We start from the raw sequence: 23,835 nt of genomic DNA, 5'->3' as shown, positions 1-23,835 counted from the left end.
CACCTCATTTTTAACATGACGTCAAAGGTAAGGGGTACTGCACCCTGAAAGGTACCATTTTTTGTGAGAAACGGGCAAAAATAAAGATGGTTATCCTGGAATGGTGCTCCATTGGAGTGCAGACCTCCGCCAAGGCACAGATGACTGATTGTAGCACGTTGAGCAGCCAATGGTTGCGTTAGTCTGATTTCACCAAAACGAGCCAAAGTGAGAATGATCTTTGCAAAGGCAGCCATGGTTGTTTTGGACGGGGTGCAGGTGTACCTGAAGAGGCCTTTTCACTGCAGCGTGCTTGTTGGATGGGCGGTGAGACGACAGCACCTTGAACTTTGACCTCTGCTCCTCGCTCACTGCTGTTGAAAGCCAGGAAAAAAAAAGATGAAATGGAAATCTATGGTGCATTTTGTTACGCTTGTTTCATGCGTGTTGCAATGGAAAGAAGTTGAAACAAGAACCAATGTCTCAGACGTGCTTTATGGTGTTTGACATTCTCTATTAAAACACGTGCACATTTCTGTTCCGCCTTTTCCCTCCTTGACTTTCTTCAGGCTTTTGATTGGCTAGAAACAAACGGATGGTTAAAGGTTGTAGTCTAGCGCCAGCTGTTGTTTTGATGCCATGTGTCACGTGAAAACTAGACTTGTAGTAGTGCTGGTAGTAGGAATAGTCTGAGAACGTTTGCGGTGATCTTGACGTTCGCTCGTTGTCTGGTGAAATCAAACTTTATTGTCGCAGCGTTCCATTTTACACTCCAAAATGCCAACTTCTGTGGTGTTACTTACTTGACTCTAGGAGCAGTTCTCCTGTTTCTTTTCATTTATATTCTAAATAGAATTCAATTTGATTGTGTTTGATAAATGTTTCCCCCCCATTGTGACTTGATGGGATGTTACTGTAGGTGTTTTTTCTCCATAATAATATTAGTTAATAACATTCCATCTTCTTGTAGTACTTTATTCTTGTGTCAGGACTTTACACACTTTACACCGCATACTCTACGTATTTCTTGTAATATCATGACTACTTCGGTGCATATTGACTTTGCTACTTTATTTATGGAACATTTAAATTTTTCAAAGTAAATATCAGCACTTTATTCAGCTAAGGCTAACTTTGCGTTTCTTTCCTAACCATTTTTGCGGTAATTTTGATGTTCACTTGTTAAAAACCCAACTTTATTCTCATAATGTTACTTTTGTGATGGTACTTATTTTATTCTTGGAGAATTAACTTTTATTTCATATTAGATTTGATCTAACAACAAAATGCTCGTAACATAAGTTCTTGTAAAAGTCTTGCTTTATTCTTGACTTTATTATGACTTTATTCTCTAATATTTCTTCTAATGTTATGACTACTCTGAATATTGACTTGGCAACTTTATTTTTGTTCATTAAATATTCATTTAACACTAACTATATTGGCCAATTTTTCCATTTTTTTTCAGTGTGTTTTTTTTTACTGACATTCTAAAGTAAAAGATTAGAGATATCACAATGTTAAAAATTATATCAAACTTCTCCTCCAGTGGGGGTGTCCAGAGCCAATGCCAATGCCAATGCCCGCTGTCCTTCCTGTATTTTTCCAGGTCAGACACCAAAAGTGGAATATTACTGGAGAATGCGCTAGCCTAGCCGGGTCATTGCGAGGTCTCCTTTCATCAGACAGTCAGCTAGCACAGCAAACAAATAAAGATGCGGAGTACGGAGGTCGCATTAACGGTAAAAGTATTTTATGCTTCAGTTTAACAATGTTATGAAAAAGAATCCGTTCAGAGACACGTTACTTTGTAAAATTGTTGATCTTGCTTAAAAAGGCACGCATTCAGTTTTTTTATCCAAAGTGAAAAAATGTGATACAGTATGGCTCTCACGCAAATACATCTTCAAATATGCTGCCCCCCTGGCCCCCGGCCCCATTCCTCGTCTATAAAAAGTACAGTATTTGTAATGTACAGTTGTCAGAGGAGATGTTTTTGGGTTTAGCGGCGATGGGGGGATGAAGCCAAATGGCGTAAGGGTTCACGCTGAGGTGAGAGCGAGGATGTGGTCTGCTGCTGAGCTTGGACGTCTTCCAACGGGGACTAAAGTCTTGCGTCAGGTTCAGTCTAGAGCATCTGGGGGCGGATTTTCCCAGCTAGAGTCAGGAAAAACCAAAGAAACCAAAAGCAATGTGTCAAAGCGACAAGGCCAAGCCGCACTGGTGAATATTGTTTCTTACAGAGCGTGTCTGCTATTCTTCCCACAGCATCTTTGTCCACGCTGTACTTCTTCTGCTCAGACCTGCCAAACAAGAAAGCGAGCTTTGGCGTGGAGCAGCAGTGGAGAAAATGAGCTTAAAAGCAAACAGATTTCCCCGCCGCTAATCTAATTACTCACGCCTTCAACTTTGTCACAGCCGCCAGCCTCCTGAGGGACGACAGGACGTTCTTTTGGGTGTCCGACGAGAGGGTCTCGTAGGTGCGGAGATCACCTGCGGTGAGGGAGATTGGCCATCAGCCCCTCCCCCGACAGGAGGTTAGGCGTCTTTATTCTACCTGATAGGATGAGTTTTGAGGCCAGACTTCTCACTGCAGGCAGGAAATCCTCCTCCGTGATCACGTTAGCTTCCTGCTCACACAGGAACCCCAACATCACCTGGGGAGGAAGCAACCCTAACGTGATCATCGTCATGATCACGATCGGTGAGGGTACAAAATCAAAAAACACCTGATATGAGTCAATGAAGGGCTGCAGGAGCCCCCGCAGGAAGGACAACACCTCCACGCCGTCCTCTGACGGCATCACTTCCTGTTGGCCGACCACATGCACGGTGCCACGTTTTTCCAGGAGCAAACACGCCTCCTCAAAGTCCTAAAAACACAACAAGCTCGGTGGATGGGGCAGCAATACAACTACACTATAATACTCTTATTGTACTTTCTAGACCCATTTTTATTACATACGTACAAAATATATCAAATAAATATTCAAAAAACAACACAGGCGTGCACCATTCATGCATATATACATATACATATGTATATATGTATATGTATATATATATATATATATACACACACACACACATATATATATATATATATATATATATATATGTATGTATGTATGTATATGTATATGTATATGTATATATGCATGAATATGTTGTTGTTGTAAATGTTTCTCATGGGCCCATCAGTTCATTCAAATGAAAATAGAAATGAAAAAAAAAACACAAAATTCTTGTACGAACAGTGGCATAGAAAATGTATGGCTTGATAAAAATATATAATACGAGAAGGGGGGGCATTGTCCTCAACCCAGAGTCACCACTGGTAGATCTGAATGCTTGGTAAGATGACACGCTAGCTAACACATTCACCTGCGAGGAGTTGCCAGGAATGAAGATGAATTCACTTCGGAAGACATCCTGAAGGAAGCAGAAGGATGCAAAGATGTCATCTGCAACAACAAACAGGCGCATCATCAGCATCACGTTACGTCGCCACGGTTACCCGCACCCTCACCTCTGCGACCGCACCCTGCGAGCTTCAGCGCCACGGCCAAGAGGGCAGGACGGACAAACAGGTGCAGTGTCTGGTTGCGGTAGGACGCCATCATCAACACGGGCGCCGCCATCTTGGAGACGCCGTCCTCTGCGCTGATTGGCTCCCGGCCGGCTGCCGCGTCCTCGTCCCCAACCAGGAAGACACGCTCCCCCTGGAGGTGGACGGAGGTGTGGTGGAGCGCCACGGCAGATGACATCACCTCCCAGTCAGACACGCGTCCTGGAACGCAGGCGGGACGTTGAGGATAAGTGACTTCCAGTGCAGTCCTCCAGCGGACATCCCCTAAGTGAGCGTGAACGCTTGTGCCACATCACATTCTTCTAATCTGTCTGATCTCGCTTCAAGCCGGACAAAGCGTCCTCACCTGACACACTCCCTGCATTTCTTTGCATTCCTTTGGACTCACCAGGCCAGTTCAGCCGAGCCCCAAAGTCCAGCGCCAGCCTCTTAAGCCACAGCGTCCTCTCGGCGAGCTGACGCCAAGCCAGGCCGCTGTCCGTCAGGACCGAGAGGGGTTCCTGGAGCAGCAGGCAGGCCATGAGGGACCAAGGGCTGGTGAAGGAGCCCCGCTCTTGGATGCCAACTATCACGTGAGCCAGCCTGTTCACCCACGCCTGGTACTCCTCTGACGACCTCTCAGGAAGCTCTCTGTGGAAGGACGGACTGTGAGTGTGGACGTGAGGGTACGGTGTAAAACATACACCAAGTGTAAAAATCATCAATACAAACGGCCGCCACATTAAGACGCTACCATTTCATTTAAATACCATATATGACTTGAAACATTTCATAAAAACACCAATCATCTAGTAAAATATCAAATGTATTAAAAAAATATGAATTAAAAAAAAAAATCAACATTTAAATGCTAAAGACAAAGTTTAGCATGTTCTCCTGTAATTACAAAGATTGAAATTTTGAATTTTTTCCACATATTTTAAAATCTAGATTTGTCAGTATTAGTAAAAAAAAAAAAAAAACATCTTTTGAAAAAGGTTTTGCAAATACACCAGTAAAAAAAACTAAAAGTAAAAAAAAATCCATATGTATTGATAAAATTAAAGAGAAGAATATTTTTAAAATAAGGTATAATCCACAAATGGCCACTCAGGAGTATTGTAAGTATTTAAAAGTAGTATTTAAAAGAGTGGCTTTTAATAATTTTTCTAAATTATTATATAAATTCGATTTTTGTAAATATAAAATGATATTAGGTCTTAGAGTACTAGTATTTAAACATTAGCATGACATACAGTATGTACTGTGTAACGTATAGTTTTGACTGTTGAATTGATTCCAATGAATTAGCTGATAAGTTGGCTGGTGGATTTGTCTCCCTCTTCTGGCGGTTAGAGTAATGACAAAACAACTATGGCCATCCTGCACGCGCAGTGTTGTGTTGTATTGTATTGTATTGTACTTTATTTATCCCACAGCAGGGAAATTCACTTGTTACAGCAGCAAGCAAGATACGCAAGTAAAGAATACATAGTGACTACAACATGGTTCAGGTGGTGCAGGTGTTGTAGAGCCTGACAGCGGTCGGTATGAAGGACCTGCGGAACCTCTCCTTACACTGAGTAACGAGTCATTGTAACAATGGTGCGTGTGGCCTACGTTACGTTGCCGTGACACAGCTGTCTGGCCGACACGGGACGCCCAAAGCTGACGTGCATGCAGCCGTAGTCCTCCTTCAGGACCCAGCTGACCTTCAGCAGGCTCTGAAGATGGAGAACCAAGACTGTTGTGAGCAGCACTGATGAGAATGTTGAAGAGCTTAGCGAGTGTGACTCACCAAGGTACTCTCTCGAGGCTTGGGGATCCCCAGCAGTTCCCGAGCCAGCAGAGATTCTTCTAGAACGCGGTCGTAGCTGATGCTGATTGGCACAAAGGTGATGTCGTGCACCTCACCTTTCAGGAAGGGCTCCAGCACCATGCGCATCATACCTGCACACAGTAGCACACGGGAGGTTCATTATTTACGCTTTACCGCTGACGAACTCACCTAGCTTGGGTGTCAAAGATTTCAGGGAGCGACTCCGGTAGCCTTCAATGTAAAACTCCACCGGAGCAAATCCTCTCTGAAAAACGCATGAAGCCATTTGATTAGGCACATCATGGAATAATAATAATAATAAGGGCATAGTTTATCTATCTTCTGATGATGATGCTCCGCTTTCATTCACAGAGTCCTACCCTGACCAGACTTTTGACGTATTCGGACAGCACCGCACAGTACAGCCTGTTGGAGGCGATGTCCCGACGGATGTAGAACGCACCGGAGCGACGCAGCATCTCGCCCACGAAGTTCATCCTGGCCAGGGCTGCGCGTCACGCCGGGGAAGATAAAAAGGTGAGCCGCTTCAGCAGAGACCAGAGTTTAATCAGACTAAAATCATCATGATTCTAACAATTACACTTAGAATAGAAGAAGTAATACATATTTATTCTAATCAGGAATGATAATTTTTTTACATGTAATGTTTTTCTAAATGTGTGCCATTGGGCCTTGGGGCACAAACAATAATACGTAGCCTATCAAATCCACCTAGCGACAAGTGGCCAATCAAATGTGTGAGGTCACTTGGAAAAAATTAGAGGAAATTTGTGGATCACTGTTGGAAATAAAATGACAAATAAAAAAAAATGCAATAAAAATCCAATGAAATGCAAGAGTATTTAATTCCATCAAATATATAAAAGATACTTGCCCAGTCCAGAAGCAATGACAGGCAGCGGGATGTCATAAGTGAACATGATGTAGGAGATAACCAGGAAGTCCGTGTAGCTCCTGTGGTTGGGCAGCAGGATGACGGGCGTGTCCTCCACGACCCGCTGGAGCTGCAGAGAACAGAAGATGAACAACGTTGCAGCAAAGAACTAAAATATGGACGGTAGTAGAAGCTGAGACCAGGTGCAGAGCGTCCATGTTGACGTAGATGCTGGAGTAGATGCGCTTCAGCACTTTGCTGAGCATGTAGCCCATTAGACGGACGAAGCCCAGCTGCAAGTTTTGGGACATCTCCTTTAGAATACCCCCAGCTTCCTCCGTCACCGCCTCCAGTGACGACCCCGTCTCCATGGCGACCTGAGGAACCAAAACGGGAGCATGAGTGACTCCATCTTATCAATCTTATCAATGGACCTTTAATTTGCTGTGACCACCTCTTCCATCACGCGGCGTACATCCTCCGAGCCCAGCACGGCCCTGTTGAGGTCGGCAACAGAGCAGGGCGGCGCACCTTTGTACGGGCGGGGGTTGAAGGTCCTGAAGGCGTGGCCCAGGTCGCTGCTGTCTCTTCTTTCCTGTAATATGTCCACCATCTTGTCCTCGTCATCCTCTTCCTTGAGGCCTGCTTGGACGGACTCCCGATGCTGAGAATCACGTAGAACAACATCGGCTACTTGGATCACTTCCTCATTTAGACTATGACTAGCAGAATATAACATAACATTTTTATGTTATGTTTATTGTGTTATATCATTATTTCATATGTTCTGTTATTGTCGTTGCAACAACGTAAGCCTTGAATGGACTTTAAGCTGTAATGGCCCACAATGCGTTGGCCAAACAAGACGTAACAATGTACCATAAAGAGTAACCCTTTTTATTGGCAACTACACTCAAAAGCAACAGGAATAGTCTCCTTACCGTGTTGGCCATCGTTTGGTGGCTCACTGAACTGGACTCTGTACCCAAAAAAAGAAATCCGTATAGTTCTTCCGACGTGCGACACCATAAAACCATAAAGTGGCTAAGAGGAAGTCCAAAACATTGGCAAATGGATGCAGGATGTCCAAGTTCTTCAAGAGAGGGTCCGAAAAAACACTTTCACTTTCGCTTTTGTTTGTTTTGCCACTTTCATTTTTGCTTATAAAACTGTATAGAAAGTATTTTGAAATACAACAACCAAGCTTAATTTCCTAGATCCGCAAGGCATTTATTTCAAAGCAAATAAGAATGAATGTACACAAATGAACCAAAATATTAGCAACAGCTTTCAGGATGCTAATGCATTTATACATCTTTAGATATACAGTATACACTGTATGTTTTTTAGGCTTTCTTGTGGAAAAATCGTACGGTATTTGGATCAGTACGGTATTTGGATATTTACAAGTTAAACCCATCGTTTTGTTTTGTGTAAAATGCTGGGGCAGTGCCCTACCAGATCCAGCCGAGGGCACTGGGGTGAAAAAAGCTTACGTTTTTGTTGAAATACATTTGCTAGTTAATAGGGGCAAGTGCGACAGTGCCCTAGCTGGCAGACGATAGCGCTAGGGTGTCACGCTTGGGAACAATTAGCATGAGTAAAGAAGCGACAATTGAACCATGTTAAGATGCCATGGAATCCTTGCGTACTGTTTTCTGGAGAAAAACAATTCATCCTTATCCTGCCGACTTGTCCCTGCCGTGTCCATTTTATTTTTGGGGGCACAAGTGATCGTGCCCCATGAAAAACTGCCTAGCAACAAATGTCCAATCCAATGTGTGATGTGACCAGGAAATATGAGAGATGATGTGCCTCTTAAAGATAACGTCCTCCAGCAGTGAGCTCATTTCAAACCATTTCATTGCTCAACAAGACCCTTTATTTGACACTCATTAAAGTGATATTGTAACATTCACACATGATCATGACCAATTTCAACTCTTTCACGGAAAGAATAATACACATTTGGATGCATGGAAATAAAAGAGAGTATACACACGTCATCATGGCAGCATATGCTACAAAATAACTCATTTTGATTCGTTTTGCAACACTTTGCAACGTGTCTTTGATTGATGAACGCTTTTTGAAAGGCTCACATGCCAGCTGAGGACTGAGGTGAGTTCATTCCAAATGATCTCATGGAAGGAACATGAAAAGGCATTTGATGCCAGCTCACATCTAAAAACAATATGCAGATTATTAAGAGCTGCTCTCGCTCCCAACAATAAATAGGCACTTTTTAAAAAATGTGCTTCACATTATCCTGATATTGTTCTGTTAACAACCATTACGTCATACTCATACTTGCCTACTTGCATATTTCCTGAAAATAAATGGATATATTTGGCACCGAGTTCAGCTCCTCTGCTACAAAAGAATAACGGCTCACTTCAACTGAAATGAAAAGATGTTCTTAATGAAGCTGCCCTGAATAAAAGATTACTCGTACGTCCACAGACAAACTGTGCGCTTAGATGGATTATTGTCTGCTGCCGGGGATGGGTGTACGTTGAGGTGTAGTTCTCTGGCGGTCCACCAGGGGGAGCTGCTCCCTCCAGTAGGTGAAGTGGCTGAAGGTGTCCGAGCAGGGGAAGTCCGAGGACGAGGCTCGCATCTTCAGGGGGAACACGTGATCCACCACCTCGCACAGACGCACGTATCTGGATGGGGGTGGAAATACGTTATAAATATCTTGTGTGTCTTTTATTCTTACTCAGTTTAGCTCAGGGTGTCCAAAGTGCCCGTGGCTTTTTTTTTTATTTGCCTGCAGCACATTGTAAAAATATGCTAAACGGTCTTTCACTTGTATAAATAGCGCTTCTCCACCTCCAAGGAACACTGTTTACCTGCTGATGACCTCTGACACTGTTAAGCACGTTTACCTACTGATGACGCAGCATCAGGAGCAACTGGGGGTTCAGTATCTTGCCCAAGGACGCTTCAACATGATCACAGAGGATCGAACCCGCAACCTTCAGGATGGGGGACGACCACTCTACCACCTGATCCATGCTGTCCCTTTTCGTGTTAAAACATCATTTGAACATATTTTAACAATATTCTTGTTAAAATATAATTTAACAAGAAAACTAAAAAAAGAAAAACAACAGCAAAAATGGAAAACTCTGCAGTCATTTTATGAGAATAAAGTCAAATTATTAAGAGAAAAAAGTTGTAAAAAGTCATAATTTTACAAAGATAATGTTGTAATATTAAGAGGAAAAATAACATCATTTTAGTTGGATAAAGTTGAACTATTAAAGAAAACAGATGTTCTTTTTTAAGTTGTAATATTAGGAGAAAGGAACAAATGAAGTTGTCATTGTTGGAAAATTAGGTTGCGGTAAAAATTACAATATTACGGGAATAAAGTCTAAATATTATGAGAATAAAATTATAATATTACAAGAAAAACATTTACAAAAATGCATACAAATGGACAAAAAGGAGCAAAGTTGATATCAATGTTTCACCAATATGCTAAAGCTGAGATGCACTGAAATACAAGCAGTAGAACGTGTTAGCATAGCTACATGTGTTGCTCTACAAAATATCTAAGTGGCAAAGTTGCACCCTCTCATTTTTCACTCAGGCCCTCGCTGGAAGAAGTTTGGACACCCCTGCTGTAGCTTATGCAAAGTGAACGCACGATGAGATGTTGGTCTTGGCGTGTTCCTGCACCAGCTCTCCTTTGGGGTTTACCGTGAAGATCCTGTTCAGCGGGACGCCGACTTCTTTATAGGAGAACACGTCCTGGCAACATGGATGGCAAAGGAAAGTGAGATAATAACCACAGAACAGGAAATACAACATCACTGCCACGTGGGGAAGAGGGACAGGAGCGCTGCTTGGTACAAAAGGGCAGTACAAATCAATCAAAACATTAAAAAAAGCATTTTTACACTTTACTATTAATAGAGGTTGGCTAGCTTACTTTTACACTTTCTTGAAATATATGCAACATGTTAGCATATCCTTACAAAATATCAAAGTGGCATCCTTTCACCTTCACGCTGTGGCCCTCGCTAGAGGATGATAAGGGTGAGTAGACTATTTGTACTTTTATTAGCAACAGACTTCCTGTCAGGTGTCATCAAAGCTCAGGGTTGTGTTTTCAGTGACAGGATTCAATAAAGAAAGGTTTCATGATGGCAACACATGAATTCAGTTGAGACTATGTTCTATGGGACAGATGGGAGATAATAAAGTGTGTGTGTGCGTGTGTGTGTGCGTGTGCGTACCGTGGGCCTGTTGCCAAAGGCAGCGTAGAAGGGCTGGGTGTTGGGGTAGAAGAGGTTCTTGATATCAGTCAGACACTCCACCTTGAACTTGTCAGGCTTCTTCTCAATCACCTCCCTGTGCAGGGCCGAAAAGAGGCTGCTGGGGCTCAGAAGCACTGGCCCCACGGGCAGCATGATGCCCCTCTCATTGACCCAATGCAGGTAGCCCCGCGTCATGTCTGCCATGCCGATAGCTCGAGCTGAACAGTACAGGAACTTGTAGCCGTTCCTGGGGGAGAAAGGAGGATTAGACACCATGAAGATGTGAGCTCTGCCATAATGGTGATGATGGCGCACTTACTGGCTGACGTTATGGTAGAGCTGTGCAATACCCTGGTGCGTCCAGTCTTTACCCAGAGTGGGCAGGATGTGGCCGAGCGTGTCCGACCTGGAAGCAAACACACAAATTCTCTCAACATCCGGCATACAAATGGATGGATGTACTGTATGAGTGAGTTTGGTGCAAATCCGGGTAAAGGTGTAGGCAAGAAGACGCACCTGGTGATGGTTCCATCGATGTCAGAAATAATGATCTTGTCATCCCAGTTCCAGAGGTAGATGGTTCCCTGACAGCGACACGTTCCCTGGTACTGAGTGGTCACACTGAACACCACGTCGTTAGGACCGTCCTGCAGCTGCAGCGATGTCTGGATATTTATTTGTGTATGATTTCACGTCTTAGAAAAGCAGGAAACGCACAACGGCTTCAGTTTGAAAGACATCTCACCAGCTGCTCGGATGTGAGTCGGAGTGTTTTCTTATACGACACGGTTCCTGTCGTGAGGCCCGGTTCTGATTGGATGCTTGGAGAACTCTGCTTGGCCGCCCTGTGCTCTTCATCACTGGAGGATGACTCTTCTTTCAGTCTGCTATCAAACATCATGTCATCCTGTGTAGGCTTCGCTACACATCTTAAAATAAACCCGAAGCACCTCCAATACAGTCGTCCGTCCTTTACAGCGCTTCATTGGCTCCAGACCCGACTGCGATAAGTGAATTTCCACCAAGTAGGATTGGACATTAACAAGTGGGATCTTTTCATAGTTATGGCATAGAAAACCTGCTTAACATGATTAGAGCCCTCCAGACATGAAATAACATCCCTATAGTCCCCTTTACACTCCTGTTACCCAACATAGTAGATATTTAATCCCAGAAAAATGAGACATATTAGACAGAAATAAGTTGACATAGACTCAAACATTAGCAGTTCTTTGTTGTTTGTTTCTGGACAGTGTACTTCCTGTGGTGGCTATTGTCTCACCATTGTATTGTAAAGGCAGTTTTAAATAGCTTCACACTCATATTAGCCAATACACTAGACATAATAAGACTAAATAAGCCTCTGCTCATGTGTGTCACATTAAGTGTGTTCCCTAGGGGACCTTAGTGGTGGGCGGACAGATGTGTGTGTGGAGGACAGGAAGTGATGTCGGAGGTTCATAGTTGAGTTTTAGCTTGTGGACATGATGTGAACATGATGATAATCATGTTCTTGTTATTGTGTCTCTTGTGAGATGGTTTAAACATTCTCTGATGATCACGTCTGGTGCTTGTCTCACAGACACTGACACCGAGTGGCCAATGTGGAATATTACACTCACAATTACAATGCTTCTTCTGCCTTGCATTTGTATTTGATTTTATTTTGTTAGGTCATTTACACATTTTCATGCTTGAAAACGCTCCATTTAGGTGAGAATAAGTTTCCCTAACATGCTTGTTTTTGTTTACTAATAATAGGCCGTATTCAACCACAGAACTGCAATCATTCAGTCATGGTTGCATTCGTGAGGAAAAGGGTGATAGAGTGCGGGCGCGATGCAGCAAGGGATGACTGTACACTACTGTGGGACTTCTGAGACAAAAGAAATACTATAATATGGATAATTGCTTCTAATTTAGGAACGTCCGCCCACCTGCTCCCCAACGTCCCAACATCAGCCGACCCACAGTCCCCGCGTGCCGAGACGGAATCCTAGCAAAGACAAAAAAAAGGTTTGCTTCACTCACGTTTAGGTAAACAAATTACTTCCAACTTCCAATGAAATTACCGATTTGCTGTTGCTGTTGCGGCCCCTCCAGGAGAACCACCACCTCCCTCCTTTCTTGGGCATCTTCTCCTTCATGATGTTCTCCACCGCGGCCTGGAGCGGGCACCACAGCACAACCCAAACAAAACAGCGGGGGGCAAAAAAAAAATACTTAGACAACAGAAGCCAAAGCAGAGCATAAATGAAGACTAGGGAACAGAATAACGTAGGAATGGATGCAAAGGAGGACGCAAAGAGGCGTTATGGAGCTGTAGCCCAGCAGGTCAGTCACACAGCACAGGAGGACGCCTAAGGCGGAGGAAATAATAGACAGGCAGTTGTTTTAATGGATGGATTGGATGGAAGGGGAGTGTAAAGTAACAAGGAAGGAGGAACAGAAGGCACAATTTAAGTAAGCGTAAGATGCTAACATGTAGTCGCAGCATTGGAGTGTTGTAGTGCAAGCTGGACGTACAAATCAATGGGAGGGCGTCATTCCTCTCTGCCGTGTGTGTGTGTGTGTGTGTGTGTGTGTGTGTACCTTCGGCAGTGGCTTCTGAAAAGCTTGCATGGCCAGCATGATGGGAGCGGCAGTGCTCCAATTATAGTATCTGACAGAGGAAACCAAAGTGGAACACCGCATGAAAAGGAAGAGTTGCAGTGTTGAGATATTTTATATAGTCTCACTTTGAGCCAATCTTCACCACCAGGTTGGGCTCGTCGATGACAGAGGGGTTCTGGACAAACTGCTGGTACGAGATGATCTTCTCGTGGAACTGCTCTGTGAGTGCAAGCAGACATACTTTAAAGACCAGGCCGAGTCCAAACCTTTTTTTTCAAACTGAAAAAGGATTGGGTAAAAATACGCAAGTAAATGTGACACCCACAAAAGTGTCTATTTCTGACACACACCTCGCTCCCGCTACCTCCGAATCCTCCTGCTAGTTTGATGTTTTCCTCTGATTTCAGATCAACATTTGGAATAAATTGACTCTTGTAATTATTACCGTAGATGAGATTCAGCTCCACAAGGCCTCCCATCGGCGAATGTTAACTCCCAACACTATCCAGGTTATGCGTAGGAAATGCTTTTCAAGAATAAAATGTATCGGTACGCAGTGCTAAACAATTTGATCGTAAAATGATCCATGAACAGGTGGTAGAATTATCAAGGTGTGGCAATGTCGGAGAAAGTTCTACACATACAAGCGTCAATGGTGCATCTCTGCGGTGCATTCAAGGACCGCCAAACAAAGTGCAAAATGTCAACACTTGACAATGGCAGATTAGGACATGTAAATTGTACAGTATGATGGATGTTTGAATCACGAACATGCGGGGATCCACTGTTCATATATTCATTTTCTTGTGTTTTCTTTGTTTTTTGGGAGAATAAACAGAACAAGAATTTCATTGCATAGCAGAACTACTTGTTTTACTGTGCATATGACAATAAAACCCTTGAATCTTGAATATAAAGAACAGCCTTCATGTGTTGCTATTACTATAGTAGTTATTAGTAACCTTTCAACTTTTTCTCTTTTTTCAGCTTTTTTTTTTCGTTTTCTTGTTTAATGAGACCCTATCCTGCTCATTTCCGAGGCTTTTAAGATGATATTGGATATGAGTATGAAAAGTTTCTGTTTAAAGAATACTTCATGAATCTCAAGATGTATACAGGTTAAATCTGCATTCTTCTCCTATTGGCCGACATGCTCGAATCCTGCAGGCTCCTCCCCTGACCACGTCGACTCTGTTTCAATCGGTCAGGGGTCGAGGTTCTGCTCCAGACCCCCGCCACCACTGCATAGAGACGCCCCCCCAACCGGGTTATGTGCAAACAGTAAAGAAGAATTTGTTGTGGAATATAATTGGATGAGTGTTGGACAATCTGGCGTGGAACTGTGCTTTGTCGAAGCAGCTGTCTGAACGGTCTTTAGCTCCCCAGAAACAACAAATCTTTCCATTGCTGCCACAACTCTTCCAACTGAAAAAAACACTTTCTAGCTGCCATTTTGAAGAAAAAGCAACCGGCCACACTTTAGACACCAGTGCTTTTATCCACAGCATCACTTTCTCCGCGTACCTCGGGTGATCTCTTTGTTGTCGCTGAGGCCGCCGCACAGCGAGATGGCGATGGACGGCAGGTCGCTCACAGGGTCGCTGTAGCTGTCCACGCCGCTGTCTCCTCCCGAGCTGAGCGACTGCGGTGAGAGACTGGACCTGAGGAGGCCCGCGTCTGAGATGCTCCTTACCGTGGCACCTCCATCACTGCCACAAAAACACAGCAGAGCAGGCGGCCATGTTGGGACAAAGACGTCATAGAAACAGGACATAAAAGTATTCAGTATATCAGCAATACCTCTTAGGGAAATACAAGGCGGCCACCTCAGGCTCCAGATCTGTGATGTCATCCAGGTAGACTCCGTCAGCGCCGAGATGACGACTCCTTTTGTCTACCAAAATACAATTTAATGTGTTTAATGTTAATGTTTTTGTGTGTGTTACCTTTTTTCTTAGATGGGGAGTCGGCCTTTCCTGGTGGACAAGGTACTGTCTCCTCCATTTCTGACATCATGCGGGGCGCCATGCCCCCCTGAGGTTCTGCACTCATGGGTTGTGTCTCCATCATCACGGCGTCCTCACCGGTTGCCTCCTCATGGTTAATCACTCTAAAGTGCGTGCTCGCCGATACGGGGATGGACACGGGACAAACAGGCGACGGCTCAGGTTTCATTGAGAGGAAGGACGGCTGAGAAGGGACAAGGATATTGTAGATAGGTTTCAGGTTCCATGTAGCACATGAATCATTCATTTACAGGAAGAGCTACATCAATGAAATGCTTACAGTAGCAGCCTGGGGCAGCTCCCCCCACGCCCAGTGCATGGCTGCATCCTGATTGGCTGCGTCGGAGGGCTTGATCATGAGCTCAGAGTCGCTCTTGGGCAAGGTGGGACGGGAGGTTCCAGGGCTGACAAAAAGCAGCTTTCATAAACATTTTTGGACAACACAATCATTTATTTTGACGTGAGTGAGCAAGTGAGGCACCTCTGGACGGGACTCCAGTCGCCGTCGGAGCGAGCGTAGACGCCAGACTGTTTGAAAGAACCGCCGGTCGGCCCGGCCTCCGTGAAATCTCTGGGTGATACACTGAAACACACGCAGACGTAGTCTTAAACTTAATATAATATGATGCTCAATGTACATTTCCACCTTTGGAAGTAGCCAAAGTGAATGTAATCTGGAATAAAGTGTTGATGTATTCTTCTACCACTGCAGCAATGGGTGTACGCTAGTTGTTTTCAGGAGAAACTACCGCACACCAGGGATGTTTTTGTGGAGAAAATGAAGATATTGAAAATCAGCTGTGTTTTGCCACTTGAAAATCCCATTTCATTCATTTTTCTGTGTTATTTTTAGGGCAGCACAGTGGCCTCGTAGTGGTTAGCCTCACGTCAGCCTCAGGGTCTGGAGATTGGGGATAGGATCTCCGTGTGGAGTTGGCTGCCTCGTGTGGGTTTTCTCCGGGTACTTCCTCCCACATCCCAAAACATTTTTCACCCAATAGGATTTTTGTTTTGTACATTTTCCAGTCTGGGAGGTACCCTTGTCCGCTAGTTACATTTTCACATTTCTTCCCTTTTACAAAAGCAGATCAAGCTGGAACTTTTAGCACCAAACGCTGGGCCCTATGCTGTACATACGCCTCCTAAACATGGAGCATACATTCAACACGACTTCATTGTTTACGTTTTAAACCAGGAAGTCAGAAATGTGCCTCAGTCTTGTGTTTAGCACACATGCACACACACGCGCACACATGCGCACACACACACACACTGTAGTGCAGCTCATATTGAAAGTGATATGCGGGGATGATGGGATCAAGTCTGACTGTGCTTCCATTCTGGAAGGCATGTGTGTACGTGAGAGATGCTGCGATGCTGCTGCGTGCCTGACCCACAAGTTGCACATGCTGCACTGCTGTGGGTCCAACACTTGTGCTACACACACGTTGCAATGACGCTTTCAATGTGCTGATGCTTTCAATATGGATTTTTGTCTTTATCGGATGTGTGTGTGCACGGGGGGGCTCCTTTGCTGTGTCACGTGTACTCCCTTGATGAGGGACGACTGATTGAAGCGGTGCATCTTCTTGTTCCTCGTGCTTACCTGTTGCTCTCCGTCTCCTCATCGGAGCTGATGTCAATGGTGAACATGTCCTCATCCTCAGAGTAGTCGCCGCTCTCCTCCCTCTTTAGGCTTTCCGCCCTGGCTTTCCTCCTCCTCTTCCTTCTCTTCTTCATCATTGTCGTCGCCACCATGCCGGGCCCTCCCCCGCTCCCCGTGGAGCCCAAGGTCTGCACGGGAGGCCCGGAAGTCTTGGCCATCAGAGAGGAGCTCATCAGAACCAAGCCGTCCGACAGGATGGGAGAGGTGGCCAGGTAGGAGGGAACCACTTCCTGTTGACGGTGGATCGGTTAGATGAGTGATTCCCAACCACCGTCGCCATTCATACAACGCTTTTGTATGGTGGTGTTCCGTGAGCTCTTTCTAATGTGAAATAATATATACCTTGACTCAGTAAAGGTTGAGAAGCACTGATTTAAATTATGCTCAGAAAACAGAAATATCTGGATCTTGTTATGATATGAGCCCGCATGGTGGTCTAGTGGTTAGCACGTTGGCCAACACAGTAACAGCTTGGAGATCGGGAAGACCTGGATTCGATTCTCCCCTGGGCATTTCTGTGTGGAGTTTGCATGTTCTCCCCGTGTGTGCGTGGGTTTTCTCCGGGTACTCCGGTTTCCTCCCACATTCCAAAAACATGCAGGTGAGGTTAATTGACGACTCTAAATTGTCCATAGGTATGAATGTGAGTGTGAATGGTTGTTTGTCTATATGTGCCCTGTGATTGGCTGGCGACCAGTCCAGGGTGTACCCCGCCTGTCGCCCGAAGTCAGCTGGGATAGGCTCCAGCATGCCCCCGCGACCCTAATGAGGAAGAAGCGGTATAGAAAATGGATGGATGGATGGATGTTATGATATGCTGTGATGTGTGAAACATGTGTTAGAGTTATTTCTTTGATCATTTCTCACCATTCAAAGCCTATTCCTTCAATTTGGGGCTACGTCTTTACATGTAACCTTGCAGCTGGGGATTGGTATGATATGCAGTGATGTCTAAATAATTGTTATGGCTACATCTTGGCTTGATGACAACATTTCTCACCATTCAAACACAATTCCTTCAGGTTCCAGCTATGTTTTTACATGTAACCTTGCTTTTCTTCACATCTGGGGATCCTTGTGCTGATAATGCTGATGAAGACTTAAGAATAATAACACTCACCATTCACACTGGAAGTTCCCCCTATGTTTTGCATGTAATCATATTTAGGGCCTTTCGGGCTGGAATAACATGTGCCATCTCTGCTTTATGGCTCTAAAACTCCTTTCTCAGTTCTGTAAAAGGAGTTGGATGCATCACACTTCCCTCTAAGAAAGCAGAGAACTTTCCAGGAGTTTCTGCATGTGTGTGCATGTGTTTTTGGCACAGAGAGAGGTCTGAGGTTGAAAAAAAAAAAGAGAACAAGGTTAAGACATATGCAGTTTGAGAATAGTGGTCACGTTTGAGCTTCCCTCTGCCAAGTGAGCAGCTTCAAGAAAAGAACGTTTCCCCGAGCCCTGGGAATCTGACACCACTATGGTTGAAATAAATCACCCTGTTCCCTTGTTGACGCCGGCCCCCGCAGCAGTTCATGGCTCGTTTATGTCTTCAAAGCTGCACACATAGTCACGTGCATGCAAAGATATTATGCACACCCCCCAAAGGAAACAATGTGGATGTTGGAAAGACAAATCAGCTTTCCAAGAAGTGGAAACAGCAACTTTTGTCACATTTTTCCATCAGCTGACTTTGGTTTGGCGGCAGGCATAAAAAGTGGGGATAAACATGGCCAAGATTTATAACCTCTAAGTATGCGAGGTTTGAATGTAGGTTAGTCAGCTCTGCATTTGGTGCTGCCGGGAAAAGAGGACCACTATTCAGCTAAAAGGGAAAGAAGAAATTCCTGACAGGGATGCCAACTCCACACACAGCCTGACTTTTAAAATACTCAGAAATTCACATCAGGGCTGCAAAGCAATATATTAGCAACAGCTCTTAGCGTTCTACACCACAGCAAATATAGCCAAAATGTGGCCTCCACTGGAATTGATGCTGGGCCCTCACATGATCGAGTCCACTTTAACAAAGCAAAAAAAAACCCACCTGGCCTCACATCAACACTTGCTATTTTCCCCTGCATGGACTTTCACACACATTAGTACAAAGAAAAGCCTCCTCTTAAATCAACACCTTACTTCAAGTAAATTGAATAATATGAATATAAAAGGGCTGCAATTATACGCCGTCATCACAGTTCTGTGTGTACCTCGCTTTTAAGGTCACAGTTCGGTTTATTTTGGGTACAGAAAGGGAACAGAATGCAAAACTTAAAGCTGCTTAGATTGTGTAGAAACATCTTTCACTATTTTTTTCAATTGCAACAAACTTTTCGTAATTCACTGGGATTCACTTGTCCTTGACTCTATCACGATCCAAAGGCTGGGCTGCACTGTATTTATTTGCAGAGCAGAAGCGGGACTACACCACCAGACAGTTACACTTGCTGTCCCTCGCTTAATGTCCACCGTGTGGGAACTCGGTACACCTCTGTACCGTACCCAATGTTACACATCGAAAAATCACGTACAGTCGGCCCTCATCATATCGCAATTCTAACATTGCGCCCTCACTCTATTGCGTTTTTTTCAAAAGTTCATTTATGAATAAATGATCGCTGGTTCATGGTTGAATACGGCCTATTATTAGTAAAAAAGCACATTTAAGCAAATTGTACTTATTTTTGAACCTAAATGAAGCATTTTCAAGCATAAAAAGGCAAAATGAACTAAAATATGAATACAAGGCAGAGGAAGCATTCTAATTATGAATGCAGTATTCTACATTGGCCACTAGGTGCCAGGAATTGTTGGGTGGGACAAGCACCAGATGTGATCAACAGAACAGGCATTTGTGATCTCACAATAATATATCAATAATAATCGCAATAATAATCACAATAACAACACGGCCTGCTGTTGGGGCCATAAACCACAAAGAGCTCTGACATAACGTCCTGTCCTCCCACCACTAAGGTCCCCTAAGGAACACATTTACTGTGACACACACCAGCGGGAGTTTTATTTATGTCTTAAAGGGCTAATTTACTCTTATTATGTCTACTATATTGGCTAATATGAGAGTAAAGCCATTTAAAGCCGCCGTTACAATACATTGATGAGACAATAGCCACTGCAGGAAGTACGCTGTCCAGAAAAAAGCATCAAGGAATTGTAACATGTGAGTCTATGTTATCTTATTTATGTCTAATATGTCTTATTTTGTCTGATTATGTCTACCATATTGGGTAATAGGAGTGTAAAGGTGACTACAGGGGTGTTATTTCATGTCTAGAGGGCTCTAATCATGTTAAAAAGCGTATCTAGAAGATCATAAACAGGTTTTCTATGTCACAACTACGAAAATATTCCATTTATTATATATTGAATCCATAAACGAGGGACGACTGTACCATCGCACCTGTAGTATATACCACTACTAATAGTGATGCCTTTTTGTGTACCTGGTCATTTTCCATTTCTTGCACAAAGAAAGCCTCTCCGTTGTCCCCAAGCTTCATATGTAAATCCACAGGCTCTCCATTGATCTCCATGTCCACCTAAAACATCAAGAAATGCATCATAAAAACCTACCAGATGATAAATGGAAACTTTTCCCTTACCACTTTCTCTCTGGACCGGAGGACGCCCATCTTGCCAAAGCGGACGTGGAAAGGCGAGCACTGCAGGGAGCCATCGGGCTGTCGCACCACGATGACGTCAATGCAGCCCGACAGGGTGGCCGGATTGAGGCCTCGGTACAGCTCTTTCACCTGAACGAAGACCTGACCCGCCAGCTGGCCCACGTAGTTCATGGTCTGACGGGTCTGGAAAGAAGTACAAAGGAGTTGTTTATGACTTCGGAGGAGCGGGCAAAGGGGTGACATTATTCTAAGATTATTCCATCGGTCAGAACTTGTTGAAACTTTGACCTCCGTGGGAATCACATCCCGACTGTTCATCATACAAGAGACGTGTTGCTTACCAAATGAGACATCCGGGGAGCTGCTGGGATGTTTTCTGAGAAACGGGAGGAGGACACACTAGATGGACATAAGTCAAACTTCTGGGAAGAAGTCTTTCTACCAGAATCTGTGTGTCCATTCAGCCATAGGGAGAGCTCACTGGCGTATGCCACTTGTGTCCAAAACGTCCATAAGATGAAGAAATAGGAGGAGATTCTTTTGTATTATGAAGGCGGGGGATAAAGTTGCACAAGAGCATGACTCGGTGTCCATTGCTTCATTTGTCTCCACCAGCTGAGTTTGTTATCAACAGAAGGAAGCATGTATTAAGCACTGCTTCCTGTGTTTTTCCCATCTGTATTGACAACATATGCACTGACAAAACACAACAAACATGGAACTATCTTGGGACTTCAATGTGCAACTTGCCCCCCTTGGGTACAGACAGCTATTTTTAAAGCCCCCATTCATCAATGCTGCCAACACCAGATGCAGTTTAAGATTATTTTCCAAAAGGCGGGCATTAACACCCCCCATCATCACCTTCTCCGGAGGACAACAGGAGTTGATCTGAGAAGCATTATCTAAGCGTTGCCGCACGTCCAACTGTCTAACCTTCACTGTCTTACATCAGGAAGTGCATATTCCCTGCGGAGGGGTTCACTTTCAAAGCTGCACACCAGCTTTGTGGCCTCAAAATAAACCTTCTTGTTATGCAGGTGAGGCCAAAAAAGAGGAAGAAGACATGCCTTTAGAGTGTAAATCACCAGCGATGGAGAAAGCAAACCACAGCCTTCATTTGTTTACAACGGAGAGACCCATTTTTCAAAATAAGATATGTAGTACACTGACGGCTTGCTTTTTTGTAGATCTGAGTGTATAAACGCACTTGGAGTCATTTTCACTCAACGTTCACACATCTACACTCTTCCTGGTGCCATTTTTGAGAGACTAGAAGCCAAGAAAATGTTGACTTTCCGTTTGAAATGAAAAATTACAGTGCACGAGCTGATATGAAAGTCTCTTTGAAACACTTATTAAACAACTTAACAAGTTATAACTTGAATAATGAATAATAATGAGAATAATGAGAGAATAATGAATGGTTACGAGTATGATAACTTTGATTGTACACCATGTTGTGCGTTAAACACCAATTTATGGATGGAAATGTCTTTAAATAGAATACAAAACTGTCTCCTACCTCTTGACACAAACACAACGAAGCACTTCCTCAGTGATGAATGACCTCACAGGCGGACATTATTTTTCCTAAAAAAATAAAAACAAAATTGTCTAACATTTATTTAATGTCACTGAAACTGCCAGTGACTAAAAAATGTGGAGAAAATGAACATTCCAAGTCCAAAAAGCAACAACTCTCATTCCTCCGGACAGTTGACGCATAGCCTGGCTTGTTGCATACGTCACCAGCAGCTAAAGCCCGCCCCCCGGCCAATCAGCGTCCAGATTTGTTTGTCGCGTTGCTGAATTCATCGCTGCAAAGACGGAAGTTGTTTTCCGTGCTTTTTCCTGCCATGAAATTGAATTCCCCCATCATTTGTAAGTGAAATAAAATACAAAATTGTTGCATACGTGTAATGATAAAGTAAATAATAAAAGAGTAAGGTGGTTGTGTTTTTAAAATGAGTGTTCTTGCACTGCTGCGGATGGCTCACAATGCAGTGAGGTGATCCTTCTAGCCAATCACAGCCTCGCGAGACGCCACGTGTTGTGGATGTGTGCGGCTTTTATCCTCAAACGGAAATACTTGAAGTAATATTTGGCTTCACTTTCTGTGCGCGTGCCTGTGTGAGTGTGTGGAAGCCTGCAGACTAAAAAATAATGGGCTCACAGCCAACAACCTGTCAAAAATGATTAAAAAAGTGCTTAAAAAGAATGACTGTGTTATTTAAGTGTCATGTATTTTAATAGTGTTGTACTGTCTTAAGTGCCTTAGGTCCCATTTTACCATTCTTAACTGTCATACAAGTGTAAAATAAGGTTTCATAGGTTTAAAAAAAACAATAAAACCTGTTCTCTGTTGGAACTTATTACAAGTTGCATGAAGGCTTGATGCATTTCCCTTTTGGACATTTTTAACTGTCATGCAAGGATAAAAAGAAGTTAAGCACAAACTAAACAAGATATTTTTTATGTTATTATTGGCAACTTGCATGTGCACTGCTTTGGTCACGACACTATGTTGCCTTTTATTATTATTATTATTATTACTGTTGGATTCACCAAACATACACCATACGTGCAGTATTGTCCCGATAAGTTCCATTTCCTGTTTTATGAGCGGTACCACTACTCTTCTGGGGTGGCATCGCACAAGAAAAAGTGCCACAAAAGCAAAAGCAAAAGGAAAAGAACCATGAAGAGCAGCACAAGTCTCAGGAAATATAAGATATGAGATTTGCTGAGATGTGGCAGCAGGCGCAGGTTTCGAGTGACAACACGTACAACGTTGCCAAGAGACGACATGTCCTCTCTCTCTTAACATTTACTTTGTGCCAGGGCAACTACTTGTTTACTTGCCTAAAGGTCGTAGGGGGCATTTGTATGACTTCACAAATCAGGCCAACATGAATGCTGTCTTCCACATGGAAATATAATGTATGACTCATCGCCTGCATGTAAATGAGGCATCATGTGACCAAAGTTTCACTCTTTTGTGTTGACTCAGCGAGTGATGTTTTTGCACTATGTAATCCCTTTTACTGATATTGAGGCCTCTGATTGGTTCAGGCTGTTGTGGCCTGAGCGTCACATGATGTGACAGGAACACGAACGCCATCAAACACACGAGAGATCCTATTTCCTTATAAGCAAACGTGTAAATCCAACTGGCGGCTAACAGGGCCAATGCATCCGAGAATGTCATGACCGCCTGTGCCTTTAATGCTTTTCGCAGTCAATCCTTGAAAACAGCACAGCATTCTTGTCACATGCAGGATCTTTGACTCGTGTAATAACAAATAATTTCCTGTCGTATTGAACATCTTTGACGAGTCTTTTTGCAATAGGTCCTTAAAAACAGCAGAGCTCTCCTCCCA

General features: G+C 43.7%; 2 protein-coding genes across 6 annotated transcripts; both read right to left on the bottom strand.

The window, feature by feature from the left end:
- Positions 1-465: 465 nt before the first annotated feature.
- LOC129172543 (dihydroxyacetone phosphate acyltransferase-like) lies at positions 466-7,371 on the bottom strand. 2 transcript variants are annotated; one of them, XM_054762400.1, is made up of 16 exons: positions 7,203-7,371; positions 6,716-6,925; positions 6,462-6,638; positions 6,262-6,391; positions 5,747-5,874; positions 5,556-5,631; positions 5,346-5,497; positions 5,168-5,271; positions 3,957-4,198; positions 3,509-3,769; positions 3,364-3,443; positions 2,709-2,852; positions 2,537-2,636; positions 2,379-2,472; positions 2,221-2,282; positions 466-2,136 (listed from the first exon to the last, which is right to left on the bottom strand). In XM_054762400.1, the coding sequence occupies exons 1-16, from the start codon at positions 7,296-7,298 to the stop codon at positions 2,108-2,110; spliced, it is 2,085 nt and encodes a 694-aa protein (XP_054618375.1). In that variant the 5' UTR covers positions 7,299-7,371; the 3' UTR covers positions 466-2,107. The 2 variants fall into 2 exon arrangements, with proteins under 2 accessions (XP_054618375.1, XP_054618373.1); XM_054762398.1 differs by having other exon boundaries at positions 2,537-2,852.
- A 182-nt stretch (positions 7,372-7,553) lies between these two features.
- Positions 7,554-22,188, bottom strand: LOC129172541 (phosphatidate phosphatase LPIN1-like). 4 transcript variants are annotated; one of them, XM_054762395.1, is made up of 20 exons: positions 21,978-22,188; positions 20,794-21,067; positions 20,432-20,635; positions 20,273-20,368; positions 16,755-17,044; positions 15,630-15,731; positions 15,429-15,552; positions 15,089-15,332; positions 14,943-15,036; positions 14,667-14,851; positions 13,268-13,361; positions 13,122-13,191; positions 12,602-12,694; positions 12,467-12,525; positions 11,275-11,416; positions 11,046-11,182; positions 10,849-10,935; positions 10,509-10,776; positions 9,917-10,020; positions 7,554-8,927 (listed from the first exon to the last, which is right to left on the bottom strand). In XM_054762395.1, the coding sequence occupies exons 2-20, from the start codon at positions 20,803-20,805 to the stop codon at positions 8,747-8,749; spliced, it is 2,586 nt and encodes an 861-aa protein (XP_054618370.1). In that variant the 5' UTR covers positions 20,806-21,067; positions 21,978-22,188; the 3' UTR covers positions 7,554-8,746. The 4 variants fall into 4 exon arrangements, with proteins under 4 accessions (XP_054618370.1, XP_054618368.1, XP_054618369.1 ...); XM_054762393.1 differs by having other exon boundaries at positions 7,556-8,927; positions 11,046-11,194; XM_054762394.1 differs by having other exon boundaries at positions 7,557-8,927; positions 11,046-11,194; positions 11,275-11,413.
- Positions 22,189-23,835: the final 1,647 nt, after the last annotated feature.

This window comes from Dunckerocampus dactyliophorus, chromosome 19 (assembly GCF_027744805.1).
Source record: "Dunckerocampus dactyliophorus isolate RoL2022-P2 chromosome 19, RoL_Ddac_1.1, whole genome shotgun sequence".
Taxonomy (NCBI): domain Eukaryota; kingdom Metazoa; phylum Chordata; class Actinopteri; order Syngnathiformes; family Syngnathidae; genus Dunckerocampus; species Dunckerocampus dactyliophorus.
The sequence above is the reverse complement of the archived record's forward strand: the minus strand, read 5'-3'. Positions and strand labels throughout refer to the sequence as shown.